Here is a 12,732-nt window from a genome sequence, read left to right as displayed (position 1 = left end):
AGAAAGTAGGAAAAAGAAATTACATATTTAAAATTTTTACACTTATTTTTTATTTTTTAAAAAAATATTAATAATTTTATGTAAAATGAATGTAAAAATATATCATTACATTGTTACTAAAAAAAGAATGGATGGCGCTAAAAATGGAAAGGAAAAAAGGTGAAAAAAGAAATGGGATTGGGAGGAAGTGAGGGTCACGGATTGAGAGTGGGAGAATGGAAGACGATGTGGGACTCTTTCAACTTTTGGTGGCAGTAGGGACCTCTCCTGCCACCAGCTATAGCTACGTTACGTGCATTATTTATTCGTCTCTTTCACCTTTTTGTTTCCTACTCGTATCGAAATAAATACAGGGAGAGAAACACTTATTACCAAGCAATAAATAAATAAACCATTTTTTTTTCACTTTTCTAAACCCATAAAATCAAAAAGGAAGATATAGATAAAGATAACTCACATGCCAAGAAAAAGGTTATTTAAATATAGGAAAATATCTCTTTAATAATATTTTTTTTAACAACTTATATGTGACAGTTTGTGATTGATCCGTTTTAAATAAATTTTTAGAATAAATTAAACAGATCAATAAAATAATGATATGTGTTTTATTGTTAAAAAAATTATCAAAAAGTGTTGTTAAAATATATTATCCTTAAAAATATACTGCCTTTTCACGATAATTTATTAGGATGTATCTCTTTTTTCTGCTTAGTTTAATTCTCCCAAATAACATCTTTTTCTTTATTCTATCTCACTATAGTAAAATTTTACGGTTGGGTATAGCTAAATTAATTATAAAGTTAAGTTAATCATATATTTTAATATTTTTAAAAAAATTTATTTATAAGTATATTTTTAATTAAGTTCACATTGTTTAACTTTTGTCTTGGTTGGTGACGCGGGTGATTTTTTACATTGCTATATTGCTTACTTCTTTTCAAATATTAAGAAATTTGAGTTCGTTATAGTAATATGAAATAATATTACTGCTAATGTAACTCAATGAGTCACTTTTATTTTTTCATTAAAACGTGTTAGATAATAATATCATCTCATTAATGATAATGATGGAAGACACTTCTTTAATTGTTGTATTTGTAAAAGTTATCGATGAGGCATAACTATGATAAGTATATAGTCCATTTGTTATTGCATGTTTAATAAATAAAATAAAACAACTTTAGAAGTTCAATTAAAAATATTCAAATTAACCACCAACTTAACATCTGACTAAGCTTAAAATTATTTGTTTAAAGAATAACACAACTAACCATTGATTTAATTATGAGAGGGGAAAACAAATATGGATGTTCAATGTACTCTTTAATTTTAATCTTTTATGTAATCAAATAAATCATTATTTAATATAGTTAATAATTGAAGTGAATCTAAATATGTATCAAGTAAAAAAAGAGAAAGTCAAACGTTATATGACAAAACGAAATTTATTGTCTTAATATTTTAGAATAAAAGTAGTGTCAAACTTTTATGATTGTATTTAACTTATGTTTTATTGGTATTGTGTCTTTTTATAGATCTTCTCTTAGAATATTCATTGGTAGTATCAGAGTTGACATCTTAGTGATTGGCTAAAACGATTTTTGGTATCGAAATTCTTTTTGATGGAGGATTAAGCAAACATGATCCATTGAGATAAACGAGGATACAAGTAAGGGGTACATGCGAAGGGACTCACACTTAAAAGGGATATTGTTGGGAATCTAAGTGTGAATATAAGCGGTAGTACAAATAAGAAGTAATATTATGGTTAGCTTGAAGTAAAAGTGCTAATGTGAAAGAACTCACTTTAAAAGAAGATTGTTGTTATTTCAAATGTGAGTCTAACTCTCAAATTGGATAAAAATGAAAAAGTTTGATACCATATAAGGAATAAGATCCATCAACTCATTACTTTAAGGTTTTGGATTGAATGTGGTGTCAATCTCTTATGTGTGAATTAAGCTCGTGTATCAATGATGATGTATCTTCTCAACAATCTTCCAATGAAAAACTCATCAATAACATCAAAACTTATGGTTAATCTTGATAATCGACTCAAATAAATTTTTGTACCAAAATTCTTCTTAACAAAAAGTCAAGCTCACTTAAGGATTTAAAATGACTTAAAAGGAAAAAAAAAATGTTGTAAACACCACTATTAAAGATTTTGAATAAAGAGGAGGTGGAGAAATAAGTAGAAAAAGAAAAATGCTATACACTTTTATCATATATTTTTAATTTTGTTTAGATGGGGTTAAATAAATAAAGGAAATAAAAAGGAAAATATATTGATAGGCATTTTGTTGACCTTATATACTCTGAACCACATCATTCAAAATTTACTACTCCAGGACTATTTCTAACGTAACAAGTTTTCTGAAAACTCCTGACTTTGGCTATAAATAAAAAGAAAATAAGAGAAATAATAAATAAGAGAAATATAATTTAATAATTATTTTCACACTTCATCTCGCTAATGGCATTTACTAGTAATTCTGAATCTTATTGGACTTGGGTTTATGAATGACAAAATTGATGGGTCCGTTTGAACTACTATTTTAATATGATTATTTCATCCTTCATAAAAGTAACTTTAGGATTGTCTATTTTCCATATCAATTTTTTGAAATTTTGGAACATGATTTTCAGAACAGGGTTTCTGGAATAATCTTTTTTAAAATAAGCTTTTTATAACATAAACGGTGACTTCTAAAATGAGTTTTTTTCCCTCCTTTCTTAGTTGAATAAAGAAGCAGATGCTATAACAAAAAATACTTTGAACTTTTTCTGTTAGTATGGAGTGCAGTTAGAAATAACAGACATTCAAAAAGAAAAGAAGAAACAACATTGTTCAATCTAGTAATTCATTTAAAAAAAACAAAAAGGGAAGGATAATGGGCTAGGAGAGATCAGTTTGTAGCTGTTACTTCCTACACCCATCAAAATTCTTCCTGCACCCATCATTTCTGATTTCATTTTATAGTTCGATAGAAATTCTAGTTGGTAATTAATGTTTTTAATAACGTGTCTCCGATTGCATACATAGAAGGTGAAATGATAGAATATTTCATTGACTTTCAATTCTGACTTATTGTATTAACATAGGATTATTTGGTCCCTCATAATTTTATTTTTATTTTTTATATACTTGACATATTATAAATAACTAGTGGAGAAGGCTTGATTAATTATATTATTTCTAGTTGTAATTAGATAAGCAAAGTCAAATACTGACCCAAAAGTCTAATAAGTTATTATTGACATGTTGTGTTAACTAGGTCAAGGAACATACTAGTTTTCACAACACGTATATAATTAATTTAATTTCATATACAAATTACACATTATGAATGGGTGATATATAACTCATACTTTAAGAACCCTTTTGAACCATAACAGGTAATCTACTGACCTCTTAAACACAATATATTTTAGATTTATGCAATGTCATTCTTCAAAACGTTAAAAATGAGTAATCAAATACAAATAAATTATGAAAACTATATGTAAGGTTAATATAAGTTAAAGCGTTAAATTTTTTTAAATAAACATTTTACAATAAATATTTATTAAAAAAAATAAAACTACCCGGATGAATAAATTATGCTTGAAGCACTACAACAAAATATAAAAGTCATACTTATATATTAATACATTAAAACTCTTTGATGTCAATTATTTCCAAGACATGTAAATTTATACGTTGCATGAAAAATGAACGACGAAGATAGTATCTGACGTAAAAAAAACTACAGTCAATGAATAGAAAGAGAATTTATGCACATGGAAGCCAAATTTAGAAAATAGGATAGGCCACACAAAAAATAAAAAATAAAAAATGACCAGGTACCATTTAAAATTGGATATTGTTGAATATGTTCAAGTTGATCTTCTTTAACCGTGATTTAACTTCTTTTTTATGTTTGGCTTATATGTTCACCGATTCTTCTTCAACTTTATCAAATATTCTTCATTTGATATGCAACATTTTATACAAAAACAAGTTAAGAAATACTTAATGTAACTTGCTTAATTGGTAGTAGAAATGAAACAGAGTGAGAACAGATGGTCAATTTCGGTTTTAAAAGTCATGAAAGTAAAAATAAAACTCAAACTTTTACCAACATATTTTTACAAACAAAACAAAAGGGACATTGATTGCAAATCCATATTTGAGTTTTCTAATGAACAGTTACACTCATAAATGAAAATGGAAAGATTAGTAAACAAAATTCAATTGTGAAACAAGCCAAGAAAAACACAATAAGTGTGTGTGCGTGGGTGCGTTTTATGTTAAACAATAACGTTCAATCACTTTAAAAAATGATTTTTTTTATGTTAATTGTAATATAGTGTAAAATACATAATAGAATTATCACATGAAATGATATGATAGATTAGTTATCCACAAGGTGGTAGAGTATTTAACAATACAGTTATCCAAAAATAATTAAAAAAATAAAACTTTATACAAGATCTTGTACTACCAAAAACTATGTATAATATCGAACAATTTCATATTAAACTGGTGGATCCTCTCCTTCCAGAGCTTGCTCCACCAAGACATCTTCACTCTCTACTCATACCCATAAGATGATCACTGCAAAGGGTAAACCAAACGAGTAAACATGGCAAAACAAAAAAGAAGAGTAAGCTAGTGTAATTTAATAATCATGTGATCATACAATTCAAACAAACATAAAATACACTCATATACATGCATCAAACATATAAGCACATTTAGATTGACCACTCTACTTTGACCGTCTGAACAAGTATGAATATGTAGCTTTGGTCGTTCGTGCACTCGTGAGTGTAGTAACTGGAAACCCATCAACTGTCGCACGAGGTTAGCCCGTTATCACTCACCGTAGGACCCCCCTAGGCTAGGGCCTTCTGTTATCCTCATGACATGACTTACCTATCTCTACTTGAGAATTGGTAATCATCAAAATGCCATGATGAACGTTGTGGATTTCGTTGCCCATATTCAAACTTTACCACCACCTTAATAACCATTCATCAAGACATTCCTCCTTGGAATTCTCTTTCATACAAGTTGAAACATTATACTTTATGATAACGTATACTCATTACTTATACATAGAATGTTCATATTACTGAATCAAACAAGTTATCAAACGATAATGGCAACCACATGCAAGATCGAACACTCTGATTTACATTGTAGACCGAACAGTTTCACACTACCCAAATAATAGGACCGAACGGTCCATGACAGGTAAAAACGAAGCAATGGTCGAACACTATCAAAGACTGACCGCTGGAAGAGAGACAAAATACTACAAAGAAACCAAATACTAAAGTAGGCCGAATATTAGTAGAAAGTCGAGCATTAGTACAAGGCCGAACACTACCAATACCAACCACCCACCCAAGACCGAACACTTCTGAACTTTGACAAAATATTCTATTAAGACCGATCACTGAAGAATGACCGAATGGTCATTAACAGATAAGGTCCATGAGGGACTGAACACAGTTAAGACTGAACACAATACAAACTGAGTACTAGTGTAGACCGAGGACTACTGAGACATACTACACACTTAAGACCGAACGGTCGTGAATGGGTGAGACTCTAAAGAGAGCGAACCTGGTTAATGACGGAGTACCGGTCAAGCGGTCAATAGCGAACGCTCAACTTTCTGCATAATTCTATAGAATTATGAACACTCTTAGATTTTACCAAAACTAAACATTTTTCCCAACTTATAATCCTCCAAACTTAAATCATACGAACTTATACACTTAACTATGATCATCTAACCCTTCCTAACATCTTTGAGAGAGTTTCATCTTAGATCAGAGGGTCAATTCTGCGGAATCATGAACTCAATGACCGAAAATCAGATTTCCTACTTTTGGTACATTTTTAAGTGACTTAAGGGTTCTAACAGTTCTTAAACAACTTACCCAGATTCGCCATACAGACCAAATTCACATCGGACATAATTTCCCCATTTTCCCTACCACACTTCCTCACAATTCACTCGGCCACTAAACGAGAATCATGCAGAACCACAATCAACATGAGTACAACATTTAACAGTCCACAATAACAATACAGAACACACCATCATTCAGTTTCACACGCATGTAGAATCATCATACAACATTTTCATACATCATAAACCAAGTAATTAAATTAACTAGTTTCCCTTACCTCTTTGACCGAACCGAACGCTCAACAACTTCAGAAACTTGCTCACATACCCAAAAATCCGAAGAATCTACAATTCACCGATTAGTGAAAGTAGACCAACCAAAATACCAGAAATGTGATCAAAAATAGGAAGAATAAGATGATGAACACATGCAACATGAAACTTGGTTTGCATGTGTCAAGATGTTTCGGAATCTCACAATAACTCAAGAGATTGAGACTTACCAACTATAAACAAGACTTTGACTGGTGGGAATTGAAACTTTTGACATTAGGATGACTTAGGCACAATCTGATTGTGAATGAGATGAAGTGAAATGAGAAAAATTTAGAGAGAAAGAAAAAAAAATGTAAAAACTTATGTTTTATAGAAGGACAATGATATTTAGACAACATTTTTTTGACAACATTCGAACATTGATTACGTGTCAATCTGTGATTGGTCAAAAATTATTCACAATAATGTTTATGATTATTATTATGGATTGTGGAGTAATTTTTGACCAATCACAGATTGACACGTAATCAATGTTCAAATGTTGTCAAAAAAATGTTGTCTAAATATCATTATCCTTTATAGAAATAGAGAGTGTAAAAATAATGAAGTCATCTTTGTTTTAGATTTTCTATTTATATACTCATGAAACACTTATCTCTTTATTTTAAGTATCTACTCCTTCCCATAACACACGTAATTTCAAACTTCTGACATTAATTATATTGTATAACTTTGAATTACAAAAAATTCTTTCCAATTTTTCAAAAAGTCATACTCCCCAATATACAAGTTAGATTATAAGATTCAATTGAAGATTATAAAATTTTTAAACACTCAGCCTATTACAGAAATTTATCAAGGACTCCACATATATAAATTTGTTAGTTAAACTTTACTTTTATTATTATATTTTAAATTTATTTATTTTTAATTATTTTAATATTTTTAAAAAATTGAAAAATGGTTATAATTTATTTTTCACAAAACAAAATTTTAACTCATTATGTTTATAACAATATATCAAAATGGAATTCGGAATTCAGTTTTTCAAGAACAAAAATCTAATTGTAAATAATAAATTATATTATTGGAATCAATATCATAAATAACATAGTATATTGTATTTTTGGAAACCCTGGGAGAAAAATTCCTAATTAGATGATACATCATTATGACCTTAGGGGTTACCATTTAAAGGTTTATGGTCAGATAAAGAATTTTCGTAGTTTAAAATAACATCAGTTATTCATTTCTTATTTTAAGTTACTCCAATAACAATTCGATTTTAACTTGAATAATAATTAGATCACATTCTTATTTTAAGTTACTCCAGTAACAATTTGATTTTAACTTGAATAATAATTAGATCAGATTCAAACTTTTACAACTTGTTTTTAAATTAATATTCTTCATCTTAACCATTTAAATTAACATCTAGATGTTTATAATAAGAAATATAATTTTCACACATTTGAGGTAATAAGAATAACTATTCTTCCCATTACCATAAATTGTCAAATGTACTATAGTATTTAAATATTGATCCATGACATCACTGTTATGTTTTGTGAGTGTGTAGGTAAAAAATAATATTACAACAATAATATAATAATGTTATAAGTTTTTTATAGAACGCTAAGAAGAGAAGAAAGTTTTAGTAGTTGCACCTATCATTTTTTTTCTTTCTCGTTTTTTTTTTTTCATTCTCATTAAAAGAAAAATCTTTATTAAACACGACTTTAGATTAGTTTAAAAAAATGATTCGATTAATTAAGAAATAGAGTATTTTTTATATAAAGTTATTCTAAGATAAAGAAAGCTAAACATTTATTATTATATATATCTTTATTGCGTTTTGAATTTTTCTTATCTATTATTATCCATGCATCTTTATAAATATTTTTAAAAGTTAAATAAGTTATAAAAAATTGTAAGATAAATTTTGATCTTAAGGCACAATTTAAGTATTTTTTTTAATTTAAGCTCTTAATTTTTTTTCACATATTAAAATGAAAAATATAATTTTATAAATTCAAAATAAGTTATTAACTAATTAATTATTTTCTTATACTGGTTGCTTTAACCCCATAATCCATATACACACTGAAAAACAATTGAAAAAGAAAGTCTGTGTGAAAGTGAATATTAAATGAGAAATATATTTCAAACTGTCACAATTAATTAGTCAATAAAATTGGATAAAAAATATAACTTAGACTGTACACGTTAAAAAATAGTTACATGAAACTCAAAATTAAGAATATTTTAAGGCCAAATATAAAGAATCTGCAAACACGCGTTCACATATACTAACCAACCAGAATTTCCTTTGACTTTTCATCTCATGAATATCATTCTTTCATTCAACTTTCAGTCACCAAAAAAATAAAAAATTCACTTTCTATGTATAATATATCAATTAAAAACATCCAATTAATACAAAATAAAGAAAGTGTCTTAAGTTTTTTTTTTCCTTATATTTTTAACGTAAATTATAGTATATTAATTATTCTTATAGTATTTATAAAAAAATTACTTAAAAAAGCCATTGTTGAAGAAGGATGGATGGAGTACTATTCCACGTCTCCTAGTTTTTCAACGTTTGGTTTCTTCACAATCAAGTACCAGGATTATTAATTGACACAGCACACATAAACGACAACAACAGCACCAGAATCTGAAACCCTTTCTGCAATATAAAGGTTGTTTCTGTCAAAAACACGAGCTTCTTTCTTCTTCCTCACAAAGTGGGTTGTTGTGTGTGATCATAGGAACATACAAACATACACAGATGCAGCGAACAACATAAAGAAGAAAAGAAAGTGATAATCACACGCAACATGACCATGGATCGGTTATCTCAGAGCAGTTCAGACTCACCTAACAGAGACACCAAAGTGTTATCCATAGAGTGTTTGAGGGGAAGTTCCAAAGCCGACGAATGGACCGGTGACATGCTTCAAACCGGTGATATCGTCGAAGAGCTTCGAATCGGAGACTCCCCCAACGCCCTTATCCGCTTCAAATCGCCCTTCAAAAACGGCAAAACCGCCGTCAACAAAATCCTCCAAGACTCTTACAAGAAGAAAGAAACCTCCATCCTCGTTCGAGTTCGACGTGGACCCCACGACTTCGCCGAGTTGCAGGCCTGTATCGTTCCCAATGATTCCTCCGGGAAGAAGCACTACGTTCTCCGTTCCATCACCGACCCTAACTACGTCGTTGGCTTCCTTGATCGAACTGAATCCGAGTGTTTCCAACTCCAAGGTACCCTTTTCGTTCACCTTTTTTTATCATTTGTTTCTCCTTCTCTTAGTTACTCACGACATGCTCCGAGATTGAATTCGGTTAATCCTAAGTTGTTTTTCGGTTAATGCTGAAAATTGCCACCAGTTAAAACTACAATCTTTAAAAAATTGAATGAATGGAAAATTAAGTTAGGTGTTTGTTCCCAGGTTCAATTGAATGGATGATGAAGAATAGGTAGATGGGTTCATTTATTCGTGTACTGTGTTCTGGTAGTGATGGATTTGTTATTTAATGTATTAAGGACAAAAAAATGATAGGAGAGAGAGGGTGTACGGTGTTATTGTCATATTCTGTTAATGCCGGCAGTCACTCATGGTAAAAATTTTGGTCTGGTGGTAAGAAGTTGGTATCTTTCTTTACATAGAGAAACGAAACTGATCAATAGTTACTGCTGTTTACAATTTGGCACCAATGTAAGTGGCCACTCTTGCCCCTTTCATCACACAGATCTATGCCTTTTGGCTTTTGTATTAACTGCGTTTTGGAAGGACATGTTCGGTGGAGTGAATATCCATTTAAGATATTTGAGGCATTGACTTCTAATCTGAAAGCTACAACTTTTGCTAGATTTAGGCACCAAGTTGCGTGACAGACATAACGTTCTTCTGTCAATGATAACGCCATTATCATTTTCGTAATAGATCATTTTAAAACCCGGATTTTTCACATGTAGAACCAGTTTAAAGATCCGAGTAAAATAAAAACTGTATTTATTGTTGTTTACGGATTCTTTTTGGCAAACAATATTTTCATACGATTCGATACCACTTAGTTGTAGTTGTAAAACTTTATAGTGTTGGAGCTCCTCTTTAATCATGCGTCTCATTATCACTAATAGACATATTTTCAATCACTTCCTCTGGAATCTTACATCTAATATTACCTTTAGCTGAGACATTCAACATCAATTTAATCTGTGAACTAAGTCTTCCAACACTTTGCAGCTTCGAGGAACACCAGAATGGTAAATGCACTAACCAGGACACGGTTACAAGATGGATATGTTTCGTATCCATGGGAGAGGAAGATGCAGGAGTTGCTGTCAGTTCCCACTTCTAGCAATTTTCTTTCCATATTACTTCTTCCCAAAGTTTCAGATCGAATAGCTTTTCGCTACAACGATGTAGAAGACACGCTAGCCAGGGCTAATACGTGGTTGAATGCAGCTCAAGCCTCAGGGGTCCCTATTGTCTTTATGAACGTCCAAACCGAGTCCCTACTTACTAAGGTAAACGATCAAATCCCTCGTTGCAACAAGGTGCATTCGGTTGTGGTAAAGTAACTGTTGTTTCTCTGATTTTTGTGACAGATATCTGGAGAGACAGCTTCTTCCACCGTAAATGCAGGGTCATTATCTGACTTATCTAACCTTGCAAATGTAAGTCTTTATGGCTTTGAGGATTATCATGGAGTGGACATTGGTGTTGTTAGAGCAGTTCGGCTCTGGTATGCTCCAATTGGAGGAGAGTTCACAATTGAGATAAAACTAAAAGAGGATGACACAAAGCTTGGCTTTGGCATTAGTCGAACAGAAGAGGTATCTATCTTTCGATAAATATACCAAGAGCTCGTATAGTTAAACAGATTGATAATAATACTTTTGTATGTGATCAACAGGGTTTTATTTTCATCTCAACAGTTACTGATGAGGGCAAAGAAAATGTACCTGCCACGCGTTCAGGACTGAGCAATCTTTATAAAGCAGCAACAGATACATCGAGGTTGCTGGTAGTGTCTAGGATTTCAAATCAGAGGGTCCTTCCATGGATGGTGTCTTCAACAGGAGCCATTAGGTGTTTTGACACTGTTTCGTTGAGCCAGAAACTCTCCTTGCATAGACACACCAAAGTTCCTATTCTCCTTCACGTCTTCCTTTGGGACGGAACATTGGCCTCATCAAGTGTAGCAAGTACAAGATTGAGTAACATGTCTACCTCAGTGTTGCCATTGCCAAATGAAAACCAAATTTCTGATGCAGGTGGCGGTGTCAGTGGTGATGGATCCCTCTCAGTGCAGCTTGGGAGAGACACGGTTGGGGATCTCTCATTCAGATTCAATAACTTGGGCACTTTCAACAACTGCGTATGAAATTAACGCATTATAACATCATAGGAACTTTTTCCATGTTGTTTCTATTATGAGCCTCTTTTACCTGTTGTACATAGAGAATGATACATATTGTTGCTTCTATATTTAGGGCTTTTGTAGATTTGAGAGCTTGTTTTTGCTACATTAGTTTGTTCACAGAAACAATTAAAGATTCTAGAATTGGTAGTTGAAATCACGAGCTTTTTTTTTTGTCTTTCGTATGAATGTGACTGCGTACCAGTAACACATAAAAACCAAGGAATTTCTGCACTTAGATGCTAATTAACTACACTCGTAGTGACTACCACATAAATACGTAGGAATTTCCGAAACAAGCAACCAATTAATAAAGAAAAGAGAGGATTGGTCTGACGGCGCCTACCTACATGTGTACTCATTGAGATAAGTCATAGTTGTGGCAATATCCGAGTGTGAGTTTATGGTTGTCAATTGTTATCATCTTAGCTTGTAAATACTTTTTTTTCGAGGTTTATTATTTTTGATACTTATTTTTTATTCAAGTTATTATTATTATTATTTGTAGCGTATGCCCGGATGATCATATATGGCACCCCGCACCAAGTAAGCTGGACAACATTATGACAAGAAGTAGCTACACTGAGTAAATAGGGCAGATTCATACAAGACCGGACGACCAAGGATGGAACGTCTGGTTTCAGTCGATAGACAAATTTTTCTACAAGGATTAACGTAAATGATAATTAGAGGTTTTGGATTGAGATTGAACAAGATTAAGGTTTTACTGATCTCAAACCAATGTAAAAAACTATAAATATAAGTCAAAGGTAAGAGCTGTGTTGTTACATTTAATACTCTTACTCAGAATTCTAGTAAGGACAATTTAGTGACATAAACATCTGAGAAACTTTGACAGATACACCTTTAGATGGTAGAATGAAAATAAGAATTAAAAGAATAGTTACCGAATGGTATTAGAAATTGTGCAGGTGCTCGAAGTGACTGAAACCCATGCCACCAAACATTATTATTACTATTATTATATTGTAATTTTTAACTATTAATGTAATTAAACCTTAATACAATTTTTTTAACTATTATTATTTTTTAAATTGTATTTTTTAACTATTAATGTAATTAAACCTTAATACAATTTTTACAAAAAAATAAT

At 31.0% G+C, this 12,732-nt stretch overlaps 1 protein-coding gene across 1 annotated transcript; it reads left to right on the top strand.

Annotated features, from left to right (window-relative positions):
* Window positions 1–8,749: 8,749 nt before the first annotated feature.
* On the top strand, window positions 8,750–11,796 carry LOC106754862. The gene is made up of 4 exons (XM_014636932.2): window positions 8,750–9,452; window positions 10,439–10,722; window positions 10,804–11,031; window positions 11,112–11,796. The coding sequence occupies exons 1-4, from the start codon at window positions 9,026–9,028 to the stop codon at window positions 11,580–11,582; spliced, it is 1,410 nt and encodes a 469-aa protein (XP_014492418.1). The 5' UTR covers window positions 8,750–9,025; the 3' UTR covers window positions 11,583–11,796.
* Window positions 11,797–12,732: the final 936 nt, after the last annotated feature.

Source organism: Vigna radiata, chromosome 2 (genome assembly GCF_000741045.1).
Source record: "Vigna radiata var. radiata cultivar VC1973A chromosome 2, Vradiata_ver6, whole genome shotgun sequence".
NCBI lineage: Eukaryota > Viridiplantae > Streptophyta > Magnoliopsida > Fabales > Fabaceae > Vigna > Vigna radiata.
Note: the sequence above shows the minus strand (reverse complement) of the source record. Positions and strands in the feature narration are given on the sequence as shown.